At 36.1% G+C, this 27,139-nt stretch overlaps 1 protein-coding gene across 3 annotated transcripts in view; it reads right to left on the reverse strand.

Annotated features, from left to right (window-relative positions):
* The window catches only part of LOC135690772 (uncharacterized), a 71,996-nt gene extending 45,199 nt beyond the window's left edge, over positions 1-26,797 (reverse strand). Inside the window, exons 1-27 of one of the 3 annotated variants that reach the window (XM_089114054.1) lie at positions 25,661-26,797; positions 23,611-23,686; positions 22,661-22,828; positions 21,245-21,600; positions 20,323-20,482; positions 19,733-20,008; positions 19,096-19,482; positions 18,536-18,655; positions 17,392-17,955; positions 16,997-17,262; positions 15,838-16,316; positions 15,172-15,304; positions 14,809-14,995; positions 12,763-12,876; positions 11,738-12,454; positions 10,607-10,882; positions 9,478-9,725; positions 8,126-8,345; positions 7,479-7,850; positions 6,880-6,930; positions 6,200-6,330; positions 5,430-5,488; positions 4,519-4,724; positions 3,671-3,967; positions 2,880-3,215; positions 1,215-1,541; positions 218-997 (exon numbers count right to left, since the gene is read on the reverse strand). In XM_089114054.1, coding sequence (XP_088970180.1) covers positions 218-997; positions 1,215-1,541; positions 2,880-3,215; positions 3,671-3,967; positions 4,519-4,724; positions 5,430-5,488; positions 6,200-6,330; positions 6,880-6,930; positions 7,479-7,850; positions 8,126-8,345; positions 9,478-9,725; positions 10,607-10,882; positions 11,738-12,454; positions 12,763-12,876; positions 14,809-14,995; positions 15,172-15,304; positions 15,838-16,316; positions 16,997-17,262; positions 17,392-17,955; positions 18,536-18,655; positions 19,096-19,482; positions 19,733-20,008; positions 20,323-20,482; positions 21,245-21,600; positions 22,661-22,828; positions 23,611-23,686; positions 25,661-25,675 — 7,321 coding nt within the window. In that variant the 5' untranslated portion in view covers positions 25,676-26,797. The remainder of the gene's footprint in view (positions 1-217; positions 998-1,214; positions 1,542-2,879; positions 3,216-3,670; positions 3,968-4,518; positions 4,725-5,429; positions 5,489-6,199; positions 6,331-6,879; positions 6,931-7,478; positions 7,851-8,125; positions 8,346-9,477; positions 9,726-10,606; positions 10,883-11,737; positions 12,455-12,762; positions 12,877-14,808; positions 14,996-15,171; positions 15,305-15,837; positions 16,317-16,996; positions 17,263-17,391; positions 17,956-18,535; positions 18,656-19,095; positions 19,483-19,732; positions 20,009-20,322; positions 20,483-21,244; positions 21,601-22,660; positions 22,829-23,610; positions 23,687-25,660) is intronic. The other 2 variants (XM_089114049.1, XM_089114052.1) reach the window with 2 other exon arrangements.
* Positions 26,798-27,139: the final 342 nt, after the last annotated feature.

The following is a 27,139-nucleotide window of genomic DNA, read 5'->3' on the forward strand; positions in this document are numbered from 1 at the left end:
GTGAAGAAAAAACTAAAGCAGAAAATTGAACTATAGATATATGCAAAGGCACTCAAACTATTGCCTGACGTCATGAAAATCAATTATTGGCAATGCTACGAGAGTTACGAGTAGTTATAAATGCAAATAAAAGTGTGCATGCATCGTTGAATAAGCGTAGGACTTTTCACCTAACTAAAATGGTATGGTATTTTTTATACTGTTTGAAATAACTTACGATCTTGGAGTGTTGTTGCACAGTGAGCATGGCTTAATGGTCCAAACCCTTTGACGGTGCTGCCAGATATCGCAATGCAGTAGTTAGTGTACTTTTTTAGGCCTTCAACACTCCATTTGGCTTGCACCATCTCAATGAAAAACTTGCTTTGCTGAAGCGTAGCATTGTACAATGGGAAGCTATTAGAGAGGTTGAATAATTCAGAGAGGGCTGATGCATTTGCGAAGTAAAGTCTATATCCAGCAAAGTACCCATGAGTACAGTTTGATCTAAGTGGAGCCCATGAGAAATTTAAAGCAGTGGATGCCATGGAGCTTGATGAAATGCGTTCACTGCTACAAGTCGGTTTATGTTCATCAGTTCGTATGTATACAGACTCGTTATAAGGACCACATCCTTTGCAAGAGCAGGCAGATGCTCTTATCATATAATAGGTCCAGTACTGCAAGCCTGTTACTGTGAAGTTAATTATGTTGGCTGTTGGCTGCAAAAAACTAGTCTCGTTGCGACAAGACAAGAATTGTGCAGAGCTTGAACAAAAGCCACCTCTGGAATTACTTTGTGTATCGTTGATGGGGGCTAAGGACGATGCATTATAAAATGGCATAAAGGCACTGGCGAACACGGTGGAAATTTCTGTTGTAAGATTTGTTGAATAAGATATGTTATAGTATAAGATTCTTGCATTTTCATTTTCTATATCCATTCCACCAAGTATAAGATGGAGCGTTGATGATGTATTTGAGTAGCCATCAAGGGTCTTTATTCCCGCATTTGGAACTGTTAAAAAAACATTAAATGAAATGTTAATTCTTATATTAAAATGAAATAGTGTTTTCCTTGCTCCAATTTAAAGCCCTGAAATCATCAGGGTAAAATTTGTAGTTGATTAAACATTTTTAATGACAAGTTATGAGTTTGAACACCATGCTGATATAATCTTGATATAATCATACTTATATGCTTTACTAACGATGTATTACAGAAATCAAAATACCTCCTTCGTCCATTTTCAAACATATTGTGTTCGATTCAACGCTACTTCCAGCGTTATTTGAAGCAGCTACTTTAAAGCTGTACTCTCTGTTTGGTTCCAGTGGGCCAATAACAACATGTGATTGATTCTGTCCTGTCACGTTTATGTTCTGTTCTGTCTTGAGTCTTTTTGGGTTGCTTATTTCATTCATTCTAACAACATATCCGCGTGTATCGGTTCTGTTTGTTTTCCATATGCGGAAATCGTCCATAAGTGGTGTCCAGTCGGCCTGGACATGAGTTGAATTAATAAACGCCATACTGAAATTCATCGGCGTCTGAACAGGTGCTAGAACAAAAATTATAATACCTTATTTCGACTTTCAATTGCAAAGAATAATGGACATAGTTTTCGTCCCTTCTAGCGACATTTTCTGCTCCAACAATCTTTTAAGTACAAAATACACCAAAAACGTGAAAAAATGATGTAAAACAAAGAAATCATTTTATTCAACTTTAGATAACGTTTGAGTATCATAACAGAGTATTTTGATCATTTGTGAAGCATCTAAAGCATTGCTATGAAATTCTTTTCTCATTTTTATATTTTGGATGGTCTATCAAATGTCCTTTTTCATATAATAATTCTTTGAAACTTCAAAGGGATTACTATTGCTTGAAGAGTGGAAAATACAATGTTTCCGCCAACTTGAAATCGAGTTTAGTTCCGTTCAGATGTATGCCTTGCACTGTTAACGCATGAACCAAGTGGAAAATGGCTCAAACAGTATAAAAGTAAGAATGTATGTTGGGACATGTCCAATTTTTTTTTATTCATAGAAAATAATTACAATACAATTTTACATTCGACTATGCTACCCTAACTACTGTACTTTTCTACGGGGACGATACCATGAAGAGCGAAAGACAATGGCTACCCCATGGTCGATACATAAAAACGCACAACATTGAGCAAAGATAGAAAGAAATATAACTAAAACTAGGTAAAATAATTACCATACAGAGTAAACAGGCAAAAGGTAGATGCTAATGTATTGGAGTGTGCAGCAATGGAATATTAAAAAGCGTTCTGTAGCATGAATGAATTTGAGCATTGCCTGAAGTAGCTTCTTATTTGAGTCAATGGTAAGTCGCTCGTCACCATACAAAATGAATTTGAGTAAAACTTCATTTGAAAAAGACGAAAAACCGCGAGGGAGCAATATTGCATTCACCCTTTTGAGAAGATCAGGTCTAGGCCCATTATACGAATAACAGAGCAGCAGAAAATGTCCCGTGTCCTCTACCCCACCATTTGTGGGACACAAAGGGTTGAATGTCCAGTTTCTTTGTACATTCAATAATTCTTGGAGTATATCATTTGCAATTTTTCTATTCCGCCATAAAAAACGCACATCAAAATTTGTTTACTGATTAAGATAAATCTCTTTTTGGATCTATACTTTCCAAGCCTACACCACACACCCCCCAAAAAAAACTTCCCAAAATTTGGTATGAAAACCATACAATTAATCATTTTGCTTTTGGCATCGGCTTTGGACAAGTCTAGCCTCAAAAACATTTTAGCTCCCTAAGTTCGTGATATGCTTCGCAGTCCCTATATCAATTTTGTCAAGCAAAACTTTAATAACGTAGCCCCTAGTTAATACATTTTATTAAAATTTACCTCCTTCTAGTGTATGACACTCCACTCTTGCAAATGGTCCTGTACCAGCATTTGTGAAACCGGCCACATAAAACACATTGTGCGTAAACGTCTGCAGAATATTACTGTCAAAGTAGAAACTTCGAGCTATTTTGAAAGTTATCCTTTTGAAGCCAGAAACCTCTCTTTCATTGAACGTCCATCTTTGCTTGACAGTGATTCGTTCCATTGGAGCATAATATATGTAGAAGCCTCGCAGTACTCCATTCCATGCCGCCAATGGCAAAGTGTTTACAATAAGGTGACAACTTGTCTTACCCAACAAATGTAGAAAAACATAGGGAGCACGACTCGGAGCTGAAAAAAGCAACAACTTGCAAATTAATCAATAGTACTGAATGCGATAAAAGAGCATATTTGCATGAAGGGAAAGCGATGCAAAATTGAACATAAAATGCATTCTTGGGGGAGAGGGGCATGCTATATGAGATTTCCCTTTAAAAATCCAGTGAATTTTGGCCAGCTCTGCACTAAAGATGAACATGGCAACGGTACCGGAGATGAACATGACAACGGAAATAAATTTCAATTTACTGCATTTTCAACTTTGTAAGAATATGATTTAAGAGAATTTGAAGGCTAAAAAAAGGAGCTAATAATGAAAAGAGTGGAAAGTATTTGTGAAAATTTTAAATTTGACCAAAGGATATACAGTTTATGGCAGCCTAAAAACTTTTGTATTGGCAAAAAGGGTTTAACTTAAAATGAATGAATAATTAGCAATGCAAAATTTAATATTTAAAATTGTTTACCCGCTTCTAGCGTGGCTGCTACTATGGATATTGGCTGCGAACCATTTCTTTGAATTTCCAGGGGCGTCACGGTGAAGGTGTAATTAACATTTGGCTGGAGAGAAGATACATTGAAAACATATCCATCTCGGAGCAAAAAACTTCGGAGAAAGACTTTATTTCTTTCCAGCTGGTCCTGGCCGGTATACGAGATCCAGTAACCATAATGGGCAGTGTGCAACTTGTGAGGGTTATATTTTAGAAGAACTGAATACTTAGCGATTTTGATCAACTCTACAGTTCCAGGCATAATAAGATCTAAAAAGAAAAAGGTGCTTTTTTATGCATAATGTACTATAATTTTTAACATAATATGATAAAATTTTCAACGCAATATAATAGATTTTTCAATTGTTGTCTTGTGTCGTGTTGTGTTGTGTTGTGTTATGTTATGTTATGTTATGTTATGTTATGTTGTGTTGTGTTGTGTTGTGTTGTGTTGTGTTGTGTTGTGTTGTGTTGTGTTGTGTTGTGTTGTGTTTGTTGTGTTGTGTTGTGTTGTGTTGTGTTGTGTTGTGTTGTGTTTGTTGTGTTGTATTGTGTTGTGTTGTGTTGTATTGTGTTGTGTTGTGTTGTGTTTGTTGTGTTGTGTTGTGTTTGTTGTGTTGTGTTGTGTTGTGTTGTGTTGTGTTGTGTTGTGTTGTGTTCTGTTCTGTTCTGTTCTGTTCTGTTCTTTTCTGTTCTGTTGTTATCTGTTATGTAATCAATTATGTATTTTGTTATGTTATCTGTCATGTAATCTGTTATGTCATCTGTTATGTAATCTGTTATGTTATCTTTTACGCAATATTTTAATTTATGGCACTTACGATCCCGTTGGTTTTTGTCCAACTGAAAAGTGCATTCATTATCTTGACAATCAGTATATTCACCATTGAACTTCTCTGAAGTAAGAATGTTTTTTTCATGCGTAGAAATATACGAAAAGTATAACTGTCCATTAAATTTCACTTCCAAGGATTTGAAGCATTTTGAGTCTTTGAAAGGACAGTTATTCTCTATATTGGCTCCTGAGCTGCAAAACAACAAGAAGTCTTTACAACATTACGTCATATATACAGAGACGAAAGGGAAATTTGATTTGAGAAATTTATTACTTACAAAAGAGGGATTTGGAACAGTGAATCATTATATTTTCTTGATCAAACTTTTTGAGATAAAGGAAATGTTTTAGATTGGCTTAAATCTTTTATTTCGGATAAGAAACATTATGTATCAGCGAATGAATCAAATTCAAGTTATCTTGGTATTACTTGTGGAGTGCGACAGGTTTCAGTGCGAGGCCCTCTTCTATTCATTATCGTGTTCATTGTAACTCTGTCTCAGTCTAAATATGAGGACTGTAGAGCTTAGCTTGGTCTAGAGGTGACGGCAGGTCTGCTTTTGATGTAAAAGCTTTTCTTGGCACGGCATATGACCTTTGATCTTGTACAGGTCATGGGACATGAGTCATTTAATCATTGATTCGATATCATGATATTCATGGCACCTACCCATAAGCATATTTACATACATTTCCATATTAGATTTATCTGTATGTACTTAAAATACCAGTTCATATACCTCAGTTAACTGCTAGGCAGTAGGGGCACTTATTTTTCTAAGAATATTAAAAAAGCCTCAATCATTTTGTGATATAATTAATCAAGGCAGTTTCATAGAAAAAATTGCTTGTTATTTTTAGACGTAGGTAGATATCAGTAAATAATTTTTTATCAACCTTATCTCTCCCAGCTCAACTTTGATGTAAAAATTGCTTTCAGCGAAAATCTGCTTCAGCTGTAAAAAGAATTTTCGCTTATCACCAAAAATGTTTGAATTAATGTTTAGAAATAAATTTATACAATTAGCCTTATAGCCTAATTATACAATTATCATCATTGGAACTCATTCAAAAAACATTTCCGGGTCCGTTGTTCCTAGTGTATGGAATCCCCTTGTTTTATAATTCCTTCGTAATGTTCCCTGCAACGAGCAATGGTTTGCTTTGATGTCTCCCAAGATGCTTTCAACGCAACTTCGACATTATGGTCATCTCAATACGTCTTTAACTTTCTTTTCAATCGCCTTAGAAGGTTTCGATTTTTTACCACATTTAACTGACTGTCCGTGTCGCACAAATACAATTTTTCTCACACGTGATCTGCAACGAGCAATGGTTTGCTTTGATGTCTCCCAAGACACTTTCAACGCAACTTTGACATTACGCTCAATACGTCTTTAACTTTCTTTTCAATCGCCTTAGAAGGTTTCGATATTTTTACCACATTTAACTGACTGTCCGTGTCGCACAAATACAATTTTCTCACACGTGACCTGGTCGCGGATAGGACAAGCTCGCTTCAAGATATACGGAAATATCTTAAAACTGCAATCAAAGATCATGCAAGCTTTAATTTGCTTATCTCGACATTATATTAAATCTTTGCCCTTTATCTTGTATTACCTTAAACTATAAAATGTATTTAGCCGTTCAATGTCTTTACTTACCTCAGCTTCAACTTTCCTGTGAGCGTATCTCGCTTCAATTCCAGTGAGATCTCTAAAATTGTCATAGAACTCTAAATCCCTGAATATGAACGAGACTTTCACTTGATAAATCAACTCTCCTTTGATTGTTCCTAGAAACGAAAATTAAAATTATGATTTTAGTAAAGGTATTGCCACTCAACTTCTCTAATTTGAGGGGCCATGTCGCATAAAAAAGCAACATCAATTTTGTTCTACTTTTATACTGGATTGGCAAAAGAGGGCATCAATTATGATTCACCCATGACTTCTGTTAATGGAAAATTTTCAATCCTTGTTGGTACTACTTTTAAAAAGCTCTTATAGAGTCGATCGAAATTGAGACCACAAGTCACAACCCCTTTCCATCCCCACAAAATGATGTTCATTTGTGCCGGAGCAGAAGTGATTTCAATTTTTGATAAAAAGATTCAAACTGAATCGGAAATTACGGTGAAAAAAGGTAGTAGCGTGTTTTTGAAAAGAACTGTACATGTCTGTGCTGCATCAATCATTGCAGAAGATAACTACATAACAAAATTTATCTGATTTTATACTATCTTACATCCATTGATTATACCAACATCATTGCGACTGCTGGCATCTCGTTGTCATCAGCATAACGATTATTTGCCTATCAGCTGCTTTAGTTATATAATTACCTTCTGTTTTCTTTTTTGGGTAGAAACTGTTTATCATCTTGAACGGAGAAGCTAAAACATCAATATGCAATTTATAATTTTATCTTTATATAAAAATAATATTCAAATATATACAGCAACGTCATTCAAGATCAAAATTAGCTTCGTTATGAAGATGGCCAATCGATACATTGAAAAATAGTATATATAATGAAAATAATTTACTGCATTAAGACAAGACCGTAGATTATTTTACTTAAATTCCATTTCCAGAAACGTTTACTGAAAAGACAAAAGGAAACTTTTGTGCAAGGTATATAGGGTAAAACTTTCATCCAGATAAAGCATTTGCTGAACTCTAGTGATCAAAGGCAATGTGTAGCAGTGAAAGTGGTTTGAGCAAAACGATTGACCACATGTTTAGAACAATTGGCTACTTAGGGTAGGCTGAAATCAGAGTCAAAAATGGCGGTCACTCGGCAAACGCTTGCGAGGTAGGCCAAGAAAAATAATAGAGTTTAATACCAAACCATTATATGATATTTTGAAAAAAAATATCTCAATGCCTGGAAATCAATCTCTCCTTGAATGCATGCATTATTCAAGAAAATACTACTCACCCTGCTTGAAAATAAATTCAAAGATCTCAATCTTAATGCCACTTGTTGGGCCGCGCACCATTACGTTTCTTCTTACGGAAGGATGGGAGCTGGCCGCTTCCGGAGACACAACCAAACCATTGATGGAAATCGTCGAAAAGCGATTTCTTGTAAACACCTTTGTATAGATGCTTTCATCGCATTCAGCTCTCTTATGCAAATAATAATTGCTTGGACTCAGGTAGCCAAGGAACATGCCACTTGAAAGGCTTTGCATGCATCCATCACTAGAGAAGTGCATAAGGTCGCAATCCTTTTCGAGAAAATATCTATCGGCTGATTTGTAAGAAGTGAGACAAAGTCCACCAGAATGAAAAATTTTGAAAATCCTTTCTGTAAGAAAATAGTTATAAAAAGTAGTTAATTTCATCATCTTAACCATATTTTCAATAAAGAATAAAATGCTATAGAAGCAAACAACAAAGTTTGAAAATGCCCAATGCACGTGTGATACATTGTGATCGAATTTTGGTGATTTTTCTGACATATAGATTATTCATCAAGTATTTTTCCATGGAAACGAAAGCTAGATGAAATAATATCGTTGTTTTTTTATCAGATTTTAAAGCAATTTTGATATAACAGACGTAATGTTAAGTATAGCATACCTCCTGTTCCAATCATTTTCAATTCCCCCGAGTTTGTTATGATGAGAGCTCTTCCATTCATCGATAAAAGAAACTTTGCATTTAGGCTTTCAACATTTTGGACCATAGTCCAATCTTCATTTTTTGGCTGGTAGCTGTACAATGTCCCATTTTCAATACGAAAGAAATGGCCAGTACTGTCAGTTGCAATGTACTGCGATGCATAAGGGACCCGAATCATCTATGAGTAACGCAACGAGTTGGTTAGTGTGCAAAGATTAGGCTTATACAGTACGCTTAATCAACAGGAATCCGTTTCTGTTACATTTGTTTGTAATTTGTCTTCACGATGAATATTCTAACAATTCAAGCATTAGTAAAAAATTATTTGGTGGATAGAACAAGACAGACCTAAGTTGCTATTCTCAGTCTCAAAGTTAGTGGAATCCTTATGTTACCTACAGTGCTTGCCAAAATTACTGGGAACACCCAGCAAATTTCATTGTGGTTTTCTATTTTTCATTTTATTTTCCCCAATACTATATTCCTCCCTCCCCCAGAACAATGTTGATGTTCAGAAAAATATCATACAAGCCACAAGAAAAAATTTACTCAAAAACATCTTTCATCTTTTTTAGTAAACAGTGTTCCTAAGGGGAGAGGGGGATTGTTGAATTTGCCTTTTATAACTGACTTCGTGTTCCAAGTTGTTTGGCAGCGATTGTCTATGCCTAATGATGGCATTGATCGTCAATTCAAACGCCGTGTAACAACCTAGAACCTTCATGTTCTATCCACCAGAACATGTGTAGTTTTGTTTATGCGGTATCAAGCACTTATGCAATAGACAGGTTGACATGAATACATGATAATGATAATCTTTGACAGAATACAGCTATGCACATGCTTGTAGGCAGTTATTTCCCGATACGTCACTAAACAACTAATAAAACGATTAGTTAGATTGTCGAGAAAAGCTCAGGACTAGATAGTTATTTCAACTGAAATAAGGCCCGAGTTTAAAGCAGATGGCATCAATTTTGTTCTGATGAAGCCCCATATGCCGGGGCAAAATATTAGCCATGGTTAATTTACGTGTCTTTATTGTTGTTTGTTCTCGGCGCGATGCGGTGTTCCTTATTTCCTAGATTTTCATCGACTTTTCACCGAAAGAATTCCATCTATAAGAGTCCGTTGAGCACTTTGCTACTGTGACCTTTCCTTTATTTACACACCATGAGTTTAAACAGCTGCCTAGTTCACATTTTAATATGTAAAACAAACTTTTTATCAGCAGTTAACCCTTGCATAAGAATCCCGAAAGGAAACCTCTAGCTTGCTCTAAAGTAAATATAACACACATTGTTACTCACCGTATATTCAAAAGACCCACAGACAAAAGCTTTTAAACCAAAACAATATGTTCTTCCATTGATCTTACGAGCACAGCACACAAAACTAGCACAGACAATCTCAGCAACACTACTTCCCATAGAATCAAAGCTACTAATTGTACCAGTTGCTGTGACCATCATGCAGTACAGCTCAAATGTTCCTCTTTTAATGAAAAAAGAAAGCCCAGGTTTGAAACCACTGCAAATAGTTCTCAGTTTATTTGAACCTACAAAATAAAATAACAGTTGTTTTGACTCGAATATAAGTCTGCAAAAAGCAAATTAGATCGACTATTAAAAGGGTTTGGTTTTGCGATTATTGACTACAGTTATTTTTTCATAAGAAACTGGCTATCAGAAACGAGTACTGAACAGTCAGAAAAAATTAAGAAACTTCAGTATTCAAGGCAAAAAAAATATGAAACTATTAAATCAAGATAAAACTGAGAACAACGAAATTTTGTAAAATCAAAAAACAAAATTGCCCTGTTGGCCTAGAACTTAAGACACAAGGAAGAAAAATATACTTCCCACATCTAAATACAGCATCAGAATGGAAGCGAATCTCTTGACGTGATAAAAAGGGCGCAAACATTTCATAACATCATTCATGACATAATAATTACGAAACTCTCAAGAAACAATGAGTATTGAAATTTCCAGAACATTAAGAAACTAGAGTACTCAACATCGACCTTTGTTTCTTATAAAAAAATTAGTGTATATGTCATGGTTTGATAAACGTTGCTTTAATTGGTAAAGGAGATTTAAAATTAAATGAAATCAAAATAAACCTAACACATTTCCTCTAAACTTACGTTGAAATACCAAAACCACGATTCCATCCAGATAGAAACGAGGCTTGACGCTACATTCATCTTGTTAAATATCGATGGTTATGTTATGTCGATAGATTTTCAAGATCAATCTCAGTTTTCCTCCGTTATGGCAAACAGAAATTTAACGATTTATATAAGTGATATTGATATTTGCAGCATAGGCTCGGAAAATCTAAGACTTCTATTCGCTTGACGAAATTAATCTAATCGCAATACATTTCAATGAAGAAAACTGAGGTGAAAATCATACACTTTACATCAAGGCTCACCGTATGAAGATTGTGGCACCAGCGTCCAATTTCTCCCAGCCGGGTTGTTATCATCTATACCGGACCGGAATCGGATAAAACCATCCTCACCTACCGCCCAAACACCATTCAATCCAGCAGATACCTTCACCATTTTCCCTTCAATTTTCATCCAGTATTGATCAGGGTGATAGAAATACACTTCATTATTTACATCTACTGCCCACAACGATCCTGTCTCGTCGTTAAAAGTTAATTCAGTGAAGTTTATTCCTCTAGGTGGCAGCGGGTTATATCCTGGCAAAAAACATGTTGCTTTATGAGCATTGTCAAAATCAACTCCTCCTTTGTTATAGTTAGTGATATCTTCATTAGAGAAACAAATATCACTTAACTAGCATTTTGAGTGTCATTTAGCAGCCTAAAAAGGCATGTCATTAACCACAGATAAAGATTTCCTGAATTTTTTCAAAAAGAAGTTTGGATAGAAAGGGTTGTTCATACTTCACAAATTCATTATATAAAGCAGTATTACTGAAAGGAATATAGATGTCATGAACCTAAAAGAAGATGTTTTTATTCAAGAAATTGGGCATTTTTGTGGTTTCCAGTGATTCAAGATCGTTACTTTGTTTCTATGTTTTTACTTTTAAGTTGCATAACGTTTTTAAATTAATACGTTAACACGAAAGTTAACACGAAAGTTTTTAAGTTTTTAATCATTCTTACGGATGAAGTCTACCCTTAAATATAGACATATAAAAGTTACAAATAAATGTTGGTTTCGTAGTTGACAAACTGCAAGGGCAATTTGTTAAAACGTCAAAAGTGAAGGGTCATAATTGAAACGTTGTAGGAAGAAACGATAGCTGGTTGATAAATTCCTGAACATTCTTGACTTTCACAAAGAATACATTATTACTGGAATTTCTAACGTTTTGGCATAAAACCTGTGAGTATTTGTTTGACAATGAAATGTAAAATGTAATAAATGCACCAGCCAGACCGGCTCTTTTCAAATTGAACAATCGACAGAAAAAAATAAAAGATTTTCAAACAACCAAGAAAAACTTGAAACCAAGAGTTCTGACGATAAACAAAATAACATCGCAAGTTTAGGAGGAGCTTTACAATACAAAATGAACTGCTTACCGCTAAATGCAATTGCTTCAAATAATACTTTAGCGGATTTGTTTGATAATATTTCTCTCCACGTTGCCACTTCATCAAAGCATATGTGCGGAGCACCCCCTCCGAGATATACTTCCGCTGGGCTTGCTGATGCTGCTGCAGCAAAACAGTCTCTTTTCTCGACGGACGCAGATTTCCCATTATAGAATACAGAGACGGTATTTGTTGTTGCATCGACATATATGACATGGTGACTCCAAACCCCATAGAACTCTTGGTACTGGCCAATGTTCCATTGGCAGGTTTCCCCACCCAATGTTACATTGGCTATCAATGCATGTGCGTTTCTCCAAGTTGAGTTCATTCCTGTTCTATTTTCAACGAACTTTACTGTGAGGATTCCAAAATCAATCAACATTATTTCATCTTTTGTGAGCATGCTCTGCCAGGAAGGCATCAGCACCCAGTATGTCAAGCTGAAACTACCAGGACAGGTCCTTTGAACAATGCAGTCACTTTCAAGCTCTTTAAGACGGATCCTCGAGCTAGAAGCTGTACACAACGCAAGATTTGCAGGGCCATTTGTAAAAAAGTATGAAGCATTCTCCAGCCTTGTGTCATTTTCAGCAACCAGGATATTCGGATGATAAAAACTAGGGCCTAATGCAGCCTGCACTTGTCTCTTGTTATCAAAGCTTGCGTATGCTGATGTTCCATTGTAAACTGTCGATTCCAGTGCTTAGAAAACAATGAATGTCAAATTACTACCATTTCCCAACCGAAAGAGCAGAACTTATTGCTAAAATCTACGCGGTTGATAGTTAACAACATCTAATATTTATACATATTCACCTTGAAAGGTCTGCTACTTTCTTTCCTTTTGAAAAGAGTATTAGCAGTGCTAAGCATTCATTCCCAAGGGAAACTGCTAAACACGTGCAATCAACTGCAATTAAATTCACAATAAACTAGCTTGTCTAAACATTCTCCATCATCAGTAATAAATACATTTTGATGGGTCATTTTTGGCATAAAAGCATTCTCACCACTTGAGCAGTTTTCGTGCACATATTTGTTTGCATACAGTGGGCATAAACATCGCCCTGTAATTTGATCGCAAACTCCTTCCACTGCACATCCACCGGCACATGCAGCGACAGCTAGCATGAACAAATGAAGTTTATATTAACAAATAATAACGAATTGATTGCCAAAATGGAGACGAAGCATGCCGATCACTAGTTCAGAGTATCAAATGTTAAATGACCAAGTTGCAAAATGCATATTTCATCTAACGTGCAATTGCAGCAAAATATTCCGTGGTGTAACACTTGCCGCCAAACGATGCAGAATATATTGCATTTTACAAGGCTCGCAAAGTTCAAAGCTCAGTTTTGTAAACCCTATTCTAATTTTACCAAATCTCTTTCCTGAAAACAATTGACTTTTCGACCAAAGTTTTTGATAGTGAAAGCCAAGGAGCCAGCATTTGTTTGCAGGTCCATTGGCTTTCAAAATTTTACATCATATGCACATGCGCAGTTAAAATCGATGAAGTTGTGGTTGGAACATTCGTGGCCCTTGTGGGGATAAGCCAGTCTCAAGTCAAAAAACGAATAAAATTTATAGAAAAGGGCCTTCATGAGAAGTGAGAATGAAACTCTGGTTTATATGCTGCAACTGCAACCATAATATGTAATAGTTTTGAATAAACTCTGCGAAGCGCCATGGGATGTTAGTTTTGTCCACAAGCTGTTGCCCTAATGCGCATGTGCGTATGAGGCACTTCCTCGTTGGTTCAGACTAGGGCTGTCCAAACCTTCGGATATTCCTATTCGGTTATTCGGCTTAAAATTTAACGAATATTCGGTTATTCGGCGAATATGGGTGTGGCAAAATGGGTGTGGCAGGGTGGTGGTAAAAAACTGCAATCTGAAAATTTATTGTAATTTGTTGTGCTTAGCTGTGAATATAGCTAATCAGTCATTACTATTCGATAAGTTAGAACCATTAATTTTTTGTTTTCCTATTGATCTTTCCTGTGTTTTGTGCTGCAAAGCAATTTTTAAAACGATTTTTTGTCAAAAATAAATGTTTTCTTGAACCTTCTCTAGCATTAGTCACCCCTAATGGCCAGAAAGTCAGTATCAAATTGACGAGAAACTATAGTCGTAAGTCTTCAAAAAGGGTCGTTTTCCAACATTTTGTGAAATGAAAAGCTTTCTAGCACGGGCTTCGACACAGGTTGGAAAGTGGAGAAAGGGGGGGGGGCAAGAAAAAATTTAACACTCACAACAGAAGATTTTGTGAAAAGTTATATTATTCTGCAAAATAGTGATAGAGACATAGCCCCCCGGCCACCCTTCGTCTGAGGCCCTGAAAAAGCCCCATGACCCCCACCTGCAACCCAGGCTCCACTCCCCCTGCCCCCTCCAATCTTGCTTTATTCGCCTTGTAATTATTTCTTGGGTTTGCGATTTTTGAAGAAGGCCCGTATCCATGAAACTTTCTCGAAGATTGAAGATAGGAAGCTGCCTTTCCCTTTTAGAGCAATCCTTGCTATTCGACCAGTCAATGCTATTCGATCAGTCACGGTTATTCGAATAGTCACAGCTATTCGATCAGTCACGGTTATTCGAATAGTCAACGCTATTCGATGAGTCACGGCTATTCAAACAACCATTGTGGACCTCCAACAGTGAGGTTATTCGCACTATTCGTCTCCAACCGAATAATCGTACTATTCGAACTATTCGTTTGTAACCGAATAATCGTACTATTCGAACTATTCGTTTGTAACCGAATATTCGCTTTGGACTTCAGCTAACCGAATAGTGAAACAGGTAACCGAATACCGATTATTCGACCTTCGGTGGACAGGCCTAGTTCAGACAAATGAAAGAATAATAGCTCTAAACAATGCGACGCTGTAATCACTGACTGGTCGAGCCAAATCTTACTTCATCATAAACCAGTCGTAGCCAATAATGATGTAATCAAAATCATCATTAGAAAAAACTTGCATTCGAAAAGGCAGCAAATATTTGCTTGCAAATACAGATACAATGTGTGAATGCATACATAATCTTTACCATGTCTATTTGGACATAACTTATGCACGCTAATGATGTGTGTCTCTAACGCTGTGTCGTAGAACTGTACACAGGAAATGTAGCCGATAAATCGATTCATTGCGGGTGCAACGCTCTCTCCTCCAATTAGGACATCAACTGGATAAGGCAAACTCTTAACGCTGGGAAGGTAGAATTCATCTTTTGCCTGAAAAAAGTCAAATATGATGAGTAAAAAATGCCAATAGCATACATATATTTTACTTTACCCACTTGTAAGGTACTGTGCTGTACTGGACAAATACCGCACAATACTCTTCTTTATTTCACAATTTCATCGTTAGTATCACATTTACTCTTATTCTTTAATAAATGAATACATACCGTATTGTTCATAAATACCGAAAGGGTTCTTTGGTTTTGCGAAAACACTAAGGCGACATATGTCCATGTGTTGTTGCTCTTTATAAGACTTTGAGATATAAATGTTGTGAGGACGCCAAGATCATTTTGTAATCTGTTAAAGAAAGGGTAATTATCGTTGCTAACTTTGTCGAATTGCATCGAATTCTCAAGCTCCAATACTTTATGAGATATCAAATATTTGAATAAAGTTAGTAAAGAGTATCTTGGTTTGTTTCAAAAGGAAAAGAATTGAAGGGTTTGTTTCAAATCAAATAATATTTTGATATTTTTCAAGTAAACAATGAAGAGCAAGACTTTAGTTGTCCTTATAATACATATCGACCTTCAGTTTTAGTAACAAGACTAAAAGTTTTTGTAAGGAGAGCAGAATGATTAGAAATACAGCGATTTAGTAGATAAATATTAAGTAAAAGACTGCAAGAATGAAACTAAATCTACATATCTGTCTTAAGAATCCTTATGTCAATATTGTAAAACAAGTTGAAATATGAAAAAATATGCTTTGGACGTTTCAAAAAAGGTCTACCACCTTCAAATCGATACACTGTAACGAATTTCAGAGACGTCTAACATTATGCAGCTTCTGTTTATATTGCTTAGATGCTTTTTCTAAGTCATACATACGTGATAGAAAGATTTCCCGAAAAGAGCACACTGACTGACAAAGCAGTAATGTTGTCATATCCAAACCACAGTATTGTGCTTTCAGTTAAAGACTCTGGACGCACTTCAAAAGACAGTGTAAAGTCGCTGCCGTTTTGAATTGGATGGCGAGGAACCATCTTTACAACAGTGCCATTGAAATAACTATCAGTCAATGGAAAACCAAACGAATCTGTTGCTGGCTTTTTCTCGGCATCAGAGGCTCTGGTAGGCTGCATACAATGAGAGCCGTAGCACTGAAGATGATTATTGTCAAGAGCGACTAAGAATACAGGGAATGGCATGTTCAGACCTTTCATTGCAGCATCAAAGGTAACTGCATTGTATTCAGGTGGGCTAGCTAATACCGGAATAAGACTGCAAGAATTGACATGAAAATTAATCGTGTCGACTGAAATATCACCAGCAGTTGTTGGTCCTCGTATTGCAGTGAATATTACCTAGAAATAAATTCGATAGTTTAAACCCTTGCAAAAAATTTCATTTTAAGCATTCATCTTAAAATTCTATAAGATTATATATTCTATATGATATTCTATAAATAGATGCTACACTAGAGATTAAGAGGCTATACTAATAATTTATTTATATAAAATGAAAAGGTGTTATATAAAAATACAAAATAACACTAAGCACTATTCACAAGCGTGAACTCGGAGTTGCAACTTGGAACCGCCATAAACAAATACACAAAGCTCGTACAGCTCTGTATACATGGCATCGAACATTAAATAACAGGCAAAACTGCAATTTTCATACCTCTACCTATATGAAATGCTAATGATTGTTGGGAGACGAACCAGCATTGGACTGAAGGACCGTTGGCTTTTCAAAATTTTGCATCACATGCACATGCGCAGTTAAAGTCAATGTCGTTATTATGAAGAATAAAGATAGTGAATACGAAACTCTGTTTTACATATGCAACCATGATATATAATTAGTTTGATTTAATGCTATGAAGCGCCATTATATGTAAACATCTGTCTTCGCCCTAATGCGCATGCTCATGTGATGCACTTTCTCATTGGTTCAGACAAATTGATAGAACAATGGCCATAAACAATGGGAATCTAGACTCGTCTCCCCAACAAACGCAGCACTTATCTTCTAAACATACCTGAAACTGAAAAGACGTTTCGTTCAAACCAACAAGCGGCACGGATGCATTTTTCCAAAGGTTTCCTTGATCGCCATAAAGCCTGAATATTTCTTTAAGCACAGATTTCTGCTGCCGCATGCTGACTGATAGTATGCCGATCCCAGTGCCATACATGTGATACCAGAATGTGAGGCATTTCATCCTTGGTATGATTGGGTTTGTTTTATACCGCAGTGGATATCCTGGATACGGAGTATTTGATGCATCTGCATATATATATTTGTCTGCAATAGACGTCATACATTACTGTCTTGCTTAAATATACATAACTTTTTAAATGAAGGATCAATGGGATGGGGACCTGAAAAAGTAAGATTGTTAAAAGCAATTTAACGTGAAAGATGCTTGCTTACCTGGTCGTCTATCAATGTACTGAATGATATAATTTGGCTGCTGCAAGGTTCGTATTCGAAGAGATTTCCCTCGTGTAGTTATCCACTCAAAAATAATGAAGAAGAACCGTCTCCAGTTCCAGTCTTTTTCGTTTTTTCCTGCTGAAAAGAACGGTTGAACAATATCCTTGAGATCTGGTGTCATGTAGGTCTTACCCACTTCCCAGGGCCCCGTTGACCAGGCTATAGGCGCTGTATAGATATCTCTGCGGAAGTTTTTTGATCGGCAACTGAACTGGTACAGCCCATCATAATTTCGTGAGTAAGCTGCATAGATATTTGCCTTCAGTTTGGGGGGATTTCCAGTATTAGGGTAAAACCGTACCCTGAAGCTCTTTAAATCATCGTAGTTGAATCCACTGTCAACCCGAACAGTAAACCCCATAACAATGGCTACATCGTATGGAAATTCACTTTTTCCTTCTCCTGTCACATCAAGTCTATATTGGCTGAAACAGCTGTAGTCACTGTATGTTGAAAAATCGACGAAAAATGCATTTGACTCCAACAGCCCAACGGGTTCACCTGTAACAAAGAAAATACGGACATCGGCAAAAAAATTCGGACATCGGGTTTCAGAAAAAAATGACAGGTTGAGGTCAAAGTTTTGGAAATATTTGCATGTAGTTTTAACAAATGGAAAAATGCAGCAGAAGAATGCAGAAAAAAAATCTCTAATTTTCTTTTAAAAAAATACCAAAATTTTCGATTTTGTAATAGGGTGAAACGTGAAATTTTATTTAGAAAAGAGTACATGTTAAAATACAAGACTTATATCCACATTTTTAATTCCTAATGCTACAACATTGATAATTTGACCTTCCTAGCCTGTTTAGTCTACCGCAAATTTTTTTCAATGAAAAAAAGCAGATCAATATAAGATGTGAGGGCAGCCGATGAGTGAAGCAAAGAGATAAAAGTAAAGGACATAACGTGGACAGTAATGGGAAAAAATTTCATCAGACTCACTTTAAAAACTGTGTTTTGCAATATCTTACCTGGAAATCTTTAGTATGGCAGTGTTATAAAAATTTTAAACAGTTGGTTTAAAAACAAACAAGTTAGCACAAAAGAATGCTTGAACTTCCTTGTTAGAAGCAATCACCTGGATCAGCATGAAAAGATTGATCTTCACATGGTCCTGTGTTTTTTGTGTCCGTACACCCAGCTGAGATTCTCCAAGCCCCCGAATCATCCATGGCTGTTATTGTGAAGTCAATCTTATCTAAAAGAAAATTGAATTGGACAAATTATATTTCCAAATTCTCTTCAATAATCTAAGTTGCTTTACAAGTCGTTTTGATCATTGTAAGAAGCATTTTACAAAGTTGATATTTCTACTTGATTGTGCTCGATTCATATCGTACTTACTCGTGCAAATTCATCTGAAAAAGAGCCTCGTGTGATGTGCGTTTTGTTTTCTACTAATTTCATTTGCAATACATAAACTTCCTCAAGAAGTACATATAGCCTCGTACGTTTTTCTACAAGCCGCTTAAAAGTTTATTCAAGTACTTAAAGTCTGATATTAATATTTCTTATTTACTTTACACTACAAACTCAGATTGACCCGTGCAAAATCACGTAAGAAGCAGCCCCTATTTACCTTTGTATATCATACATATTTTTTTTAAAAATCAAACGAATACCTTTAGAGCAACTTACTATCTTTATATATATCCTTAATGTCCTCATCAGACAGAACAAAGTCCCAAAGGCGGAAATTTCTAACTAAAAAGAGATTCTTGAAATGAAGAGTGTTTGCAGCGTTTTGTATTGATTCAATTCCAGAGTCAGTAGCCACACGCCTTCCATCTATGTACATTCTCAAACTGGTTTTGTCCCAGACAGCAGAAATGTGCATCCATTTCACATCTGGGCTGCAATTACCTCCTGCTGACTGGCACTCTGGAACAGTGTACACCGCCTGCCACAACTGAGTCGCAGTCCCAACGCTGAAAACAAGTCCCCCGTCATTTCTCCATTTGAAAAAAAAACCTCTATAACCTCCACTGTCGCCCATCGAGATAAGCGTACCAAAACTTGGATAGCCTTCAAAGCAAACAAAAATGATGTTTTCGTTAAGAAAATGTCCGAAATGAATTTGAAATTTAAAGACTTACAACTATTGTAAGGTATTGAACAGAAGAACATAAAGGACATTCATAATATTTATAAATAACTAATACGATGTTTGATGTGGCAGTTAGTGAGCCAAACACACGCATAACATTTCAATATTTATTGAATTCTTTAAGTAGATTATGAAGGAAATTTTTATTAGGAGTTTTTAGGTACTTACTGTGCATCCAGAAACTGAAGCTCAGCCCTTTGGCACAAGATGATGGGTCGTGGTAACATCCACTGCTGCCAACTGAAAGTTTATAAAACGCTGTTGGCGTGGTATTAAAAGCGACCAAAGATCTCCAATCGTCTAGATAAATAAGACTTGTTGTTACAGGTGAAGAATACGGTATGGCGTCGGTTTCTAGAACATGCTTCCCACGCTCGTCTGGAATTTCAGCTTTCGTTTTGCCATTTCGAAACATGACCTTATCCATGGACCAATAATGGTCAGCTAAAAAAAATCCAAAACATCGTGTGAAAGAGTATAAGAAAGAGTATAAGAATATAACTGAGCCAAATGCAGACGCTTTAGGGATTACATTTTCAATCAGGTCAAAGGTTTTTTGTATGTTTGTTCCAAACCAGAAAAACGAACAAGCTGGCAGCGTTTTCAATATGACTTTAGATAGTGATTGATGTCCTGTTAGTGCAAGTAACAATGACACTGTTAGTGCAAGTATTCTGGTACTTAGAACAATTGATTAAGAAACAGGATTAGGAAAGTAAAGCATTATCAGTAAAGTAAAGAAGAAGATAAACAGTAACCTTCTAAATAGTCAAATCCTCCGAACTCCAATCTCCACTTCGGCTTGCGCAAAGTATCATAGTCCCTTGCAATGACTTTTATAGAATATGCACGGAAGGGTTCTAGAATGTGCCTACAGCTCTGCACTGGATGACCAAATACTTGAAAGCATTCAAACACCTAAAAACAAATCTCATCTATTAGAAAAGCTTTTTGAGATGATCGCTTGGAACCTTATCTTAGGAAAGCCTAAAAATTTCTTAGTTTTTTTACAGATGCATAAGATCGTCCGTCTTTCTAGTACGTATTTGGATTATCTACCATCCTTAGTTTGATGAATTCGCTCAGCGCCTAACAAAGTTAAAGCTTTCATCATAAAAATACGTTAAACCAGACGGTATGACAGGTTTTATAATCAATTTTTTTGCGTTAAGCATTAGGAACTATTCTCATTCTTTTACTAAGGACTTGGATGGCAACTTTTTCTAATGCGAACATCGTCGAAATAAGTCTCATAATATAAGGCAAAATTATTGCTGAAATATAAACTTATATATGCCGACTATAAAGTTAATCGTATTTTTTATGTTTATTGGAAATGCTAAACAGTAATGAAATCTCAGCATTCTCCAGAAAGCATAGGAAACAGAAAGCTTTTAGACCAATAATTGGAGATTTCTTTACTAGACAGTCGTCAAAACACGAAATGCGTTATAATGAAAAAAAGTAGAATGGGCAACATCCAATATTAGGAATCTTGCCAAGTTCATAATGCTTGCAAAAAAAACATCAGGTAGCATTTACCAGGTAATTTCCAAAAATAGCCCTATTGTTAAATCAAAAAAGGGGATTTTGAAAATGCCACATCACAATTGTATAAGAATGAGCTTGGTTCAGGATTTAAATAGGAAATTATTCTAAGATATTAGTGTAAAATAGTACCCTTGCACTTGTCGAGCCATAATGTTTCCATTGTGTCTCATTATATATGAGGAAGAAACTTTGAGAATAATCATAAGGGGTCTTTTGACTATCTTGTATGACGAAGTAAGAAATTTTCTTCATTCTTGTGAAAGTAACCATGAAGTAGATTGGTGCGGCCTGCAATGTTGGCAAGGTTCCAGAAACAACATATGTCATGATAAGTGATCCCAAGTAAGCATCATCCGGCTTCCAGCCTTCCTGTCCGAAAAGTCGAGCCTTTGTCAATGCCATTTTGTCTGCATTGTTAGGCCCACTCAGTTGGCTGGCTCGAATTCTGCCACTCTGCATACCGAGAGGATGGGCAAATCCTGCATCTGGTGGGATTTCAAGCAGCATTTTATCATAACACACATCAATATTAAAGAGCACCAAATCTAAATATGAAGGTAGTTTAGTCAAAAACGAATAACAAGGGGCAGCCAATTTTTCAAAATTTAAAACTTTAGCCTTTTCAAACTGGGCTCCAAAAGCTGTACAAAAACATTGAACAATGACTGGTACCTCAACATCGTAGCTGAGGGACACAAATAATGTTTCTTGAAAAAATATAAATATTGTAGTATTTGTTAAACTCTTGACACATTGGTGTCTAATAAAACGGTACAAAATCAAATTTTCTGGTTTTCAAAAAAATTTATAGACTTCTCTAAGCGAAAATAATTTTGAGAGCTGTTGGGAAATTGTTTATTGCTACACACGCTACGATGAATCTCCTTGAGAAAATCCACTGTAGAGCTGAAATTCAGTTGAAATTTAAAAAGATTGAAGATCTTTCTGTGATTGAAAAATAGTTTTTGAAAATCAAGGTAATATCATTTAGGTAGAAATTGGATTCATCTTTCTTTCTGTGATTGAAGAAAAATTGTTTGGAATCAAGGTAGATCGAGGTTTCTAAGATTTTTCTGTAATTGAAGAAAAATAGCTTTTGAAAATCAAGATAAAATCATATACATTCTATTTTTTATAAGAAGCAGTAAATTTAATTTCAGGCTGACTGTTCTTAATTTTTTCGAAAATCTGAGGCTGGATTGTTCTTAAATTTTTCTTAAATTAAGAGGGTGTAAGCAGTGCTATTGCTTGCTTATTCGCTCTAAGGAGATGTTCAGGCCTCATTTGCCAACAAAGTGAGTGAGACAGCTTTAATTTGCTGACAAATTTGAATATTCACCAAAAAAGCACCAACGCATCGCTAAAAATCCTCAATTTTGAGAAAAAACGTGGTTCAAAATTGCATTTTGCAGAAACTCAGCCTCAGCTTGTTCTTCATTTGTTCTTAACTTTTGACCAGTTTTGAGGCTCGTGCTCTTATAAAATTGTTCTTATAAAAAAAGAGTGTAGGTAGAAATGGGATTCATTTATTGAAAGAAAAAGTACCTGGCATATTGTTCATCATACAGCCCCCAACCTGCGTATTGGTCCCTTCTAAATGGCAGACTGTATTTTGGTATCCATTGTTCATGCTACAGGCTCTGCGAAACTTCATGTTGTAGTAAAATACCTTTTTACAGCACTTGTCATCGTGCAGCCGGATGATGCAGTAATCTACGAGGACAGATGACACATCGTTAATATATGCTATTGTCGAAAACACGAAAACACGAAGACACTTGGGTGGTTTTTTCGATTTACGTTGATTTCAGATAGTTAGATAAAGCAATAACACGAAAAGATGAGCGCTTCTTTCTTGTATTCATTTCAAATAAATTAAAACAGGTATCGATTCGTCTAAAAAAACGACTCCCACCTTTCCCTCGACATTACAATCTAGCAATTTCCCAAGGATGACGGTGTTTAGTATTATGATTTCATGGTTTTTTGTCCATCTAAGAGCGTATGTTATGAAAAAAATATTAGACGTGTATTAATAAATATGATCTAGCAGCTAGCAGGCTGGTAGTAGCAGCAGTTGAAGGAGATTGGCAAGACAGGTCAGTAGGAGTCAGTTTCGGCCACGGGCTTATGATTTCTTTTCGAGAATAAACTGCTGTGGTTTTCTGTGCCGGGAGTGATTTTCTCTGTTTTTGAAGATGTCACCGACATGGAAAGAAATATTTCAGAGCCTAGCTACAATCTTGGATAAAGCTGTTGAGAAAAACGTCTGAACACCGGCCTGGTGGCATGAAAATAGTCTAACATATATGCCCCTTCCCTTCCATTAATACTGTGAGCGCTTGCCCTTAATTAACAGTGATATCAATGTTCAGTTAGAAGAAAGAGTGCAAAACGTCAAATTAGTCTTTTTTCCACTACAATCAACCGATAATCAGTTTAGTCAAAGTTGTACTAACTGCTTTACGTATCGTAGGTCGAAAAAATCCATTTACCGTAAAACATGGAAACATCAAGCATGTGGTGGCACTGCACTATCGTTGGGAGTAGCCAAAGAAGCGATGCGAAATTCTATTAAAAAAACGAGAATTAATCAGGTTTAGATAATAATTGAAGTATACATGTCGGTAAATGTCAATCTTGCAGTAGGTTTTATCTTATGGTACAAATCTTGCAGTAGGTTTTATCTTATGGTACAAATCTTGCAGTAGCTTTTATCTTTCGGCTAAAGTTTCCCCCAGACCTATTGGCTTTCTAAGTCATGCAAACACATTCTTACGACAGGAAATACTAAAAGCCATACACACGGGTATTGTTGAGTCACTCTTTCAGTATTGTTGCTCTATTTGGGATTGTGCTGGTCTAACTGAGCATAATCAATTACAAAATCTTCAGAACCGAGCTGCTAGGATTTTAACCAACAGCAGCCTTGACGCTCCTAACAGACTATTTATTGACAGGTTTGGCTTGAAGACCATTGACCAGTTTATAGCTAGCAAATCTAGAACAATGGTCGCTGTGTCTCTTCATGAAATGCTTCCACCATACTTCTTTGTGACCTCTTTAGCCGAAACTCGAAAGTGCTCTTCGTATGTCCTGCGCAATACTGAGACAAAAACTGCCAAAGAAAAGTCCATGTAATGGACAAAGATTTTTTTCTCATCGAGGAGCTATAATGTGCTAAAAATTCCTGTCGAAACTAAACAGGCATCGTCTCTAAATATGTTCAAAAAATTCATTTAGTCAAACAGTTACCTTATCTTTCATTATGCTGATATAAAAGTAATTCTGTACAAGGTTTTTTACAATTTTTACAATATTCAATTTTATTTTTTTCAATATTTTCATTTTTAATGGAAGAATAAGAGTTCTAAACAATGTCCCTGGCTCCCCTTTCGTCGGAGACCCAAGTGCTGTCCGGATGGAGGATGGATCATATTTTTGTTCCTGTTTACCCCTCCTTTTGGAACCACACTGCTTTGAAAAAAGGGGATGTTGAAGCCAAGCATTCCCATTTGGCAGAAAGATGCGATTTTTCGCTAGATTAATCGTAATTCACGTTGTACCAATATTCACTTGTTGACAAAAGATTTCAGCTTGAAGGAAACCTACATTTAAAAAAACTTTAGAATTTTCAAGCAGCTGGGAACATCGAGTTTAATGTTATTTAGCTCTTTATGCAGGCTGTGAAATTTTTTTTTATTCCTCTTAAAAGTTACAATTTACAGATTACGAAATACTCTACTTACAAAATTACTATACAATACTACTAGAATGATACCCCGAGGAGCAGTAAGCTATGTCTACCCCCAGGCCATTACAGCCTTGATTTTTTATCACAGTCTGAAGTGGACGTGTTTTTCGGAGCAGCTTTTATCAAAGAGTTTCACGTTTGCCTTTAGGGGCTAAGAAGTACGGCTAAGCACGGTAAGGATATGGCAAAAAGTAAAAAGTTACCGATTAAAATCGATCTGGAGAAATCCGGGAAAACTAGCAATGAGGATTTACGCGAATTTCTTTTCACGCTACAGCAGGGTCAGAACAAAATCTTGCAAAATCAAGAAGCCATCAATAAAAGGCTCGACAGTATCGAGAACAAAACGAATAAAATAACATTCAAGTTAGGGGAACCTTGAAGCCAAATTATTGTGAGTAAAGATTTGAGGGCTCAGTAACAAAGAGTGACAAATACTATATTTGGCTGCAAGCTTCCCTAAGACATCAAAGAAAAAAAAATATTTATACGACTACTGAACTGGACACACACAGAAACACATACAGAAGGATGTGAAATTGCTGGCTAAGCCATAAGCATCACAGTCATGAGCTATTTTAAGACGTACCAAGCACTCGTATAAAGCTAATAGGAATTTCTTGGGGTATTGAGTGCATAAAAAGATCACTTAATGATTCATCATACATCTTTTTCACGAGTTAATGACTAAAATGCGTCTTTTTTATCTACGGTGTTTCAAATGCAAAAATAATGATAATAATAATGATAATAACTATTCAAAAACAAAGCTTTTGTAACTCCATGCTCACCCCAAACCACAGCATTTTCTTAGCTTCTTCCAATCGATTTCCAGTAGCTGTCTCAGGTTAGTTCGGATAAGGATGGAAGACAGAATGTTGACGGTCCATGAATAACTTATAGCGATGCTGACTCTAAATAGTCCTTACATGTACCGGGATAAACGCCCGGGCTTGATTCACTTCGAGGCTAAGTACAAGGATCCAATTTATAGGACTTGTTTCCAGTCTCGCATATTATATTAGGGAAATAGGTTTTTCAAAACAAAAGATAAAATATTGTCAACAGCACTGGGGGGCCATTACCCCCTAATAAGTAAGTAAATTGGAAAGGCTCTGCTAAAAACAAACAACTTCTAGGCTCGTGATCAACTGAGAAATGCCTAAAACAAGCCCTTACCGACCAAAACAATATTTTTCAAAGTTGTCGAAAATCGTCGGTTATGTAAGAGAATAATATACAGCGTGCAAAATATAATTTTCCTTATTTAGGATGCTGGACAAAAGAGATTGTAACGTAAAAACCAAATTTTGAATGCGGGAAATTTGAATTGTCATTCCAAGTATTGCTGATCAGGAACATGAGCACTAGGTGAGAACATCTCCGAATTTTGATTGGCTAATGCAGAATTGAGGACATGAGTTTGAAGGGAAATTGGTAGGTCCTGGGAATCATAGATGCATATTTTGCGAATAATGACCGCGTATCACTGCAATATAGGCAGTTTTCAGCAAACTAAAACGTTAAAAATGTCGAGGGAAAACACACAATTTTGACTGGTCATATTCTATCGAAAATACAGGGTTTGAAGTATTCCAATGCCTCGCAAAACGCAACAATACATTCATCGATTGGAATGTACCTTAATAAAAAGAGCTCCAGATACACCCTACCTGCCTTCTCTGTCAACACAGCATTTCTTGCATAAGCAAATGCACCCTGCACAGCTACTTACATGCCAAGTTTTTTGAATCATTGGCCAATTCCAGCATTGTACAAATCACCCAGACTTCTAGGCAAAAACGTAACAGATCAGCTGATTGAGCTCAACAGAAATCGAAACCAAACTGGAGGGTATTGCAACGCTAGCAGTTGATTCTTATTGAGCGCGATTACAATACCGGCTCTCCCTTCAGCCAAAATACACTGATTTTTGAAAATACTTCTATATTTAAATATAACTGAGCGAAATTGTTGGCTTGGCACTAATGATAATTTCAATAATGACTCTAAAACCGAAAATTTCTCTGCACTCTGGAATCTTTAAAAGACTGCGAAAATACTACCCTAAGCCTTTCTTTGAATAAATTGATTTTGAGTTTAGCTTCTTTTCTATAAAAAAACTCTTCGAAAAGATATACGGCGATATCTATGAAATTATAAACGCTCTCAAAGGTTATTCTGGTTTATCTCCTTGAAGTATTATATTGATCTGAACTCTCTCTATTCCGAACAAAGATACAAAATAGTAGTGAAAACTTTTAATTGAA

Source organism: Rhopilema esculentum, chromosome 4, assembly GCF_057945365.1.
Source record: "Rhopilema esculentum isolate cy_ngs chromosome 4, ASM5794536v1, whole genome shotgun sequence".
NCBI classification, from domain to species: Eukaryota; Metazoa; Cnidaria; class Scyphozoa; order Rhizostomeae; family Rhizostomatidae; genus Rhopilema; species Rhopilema esculentum.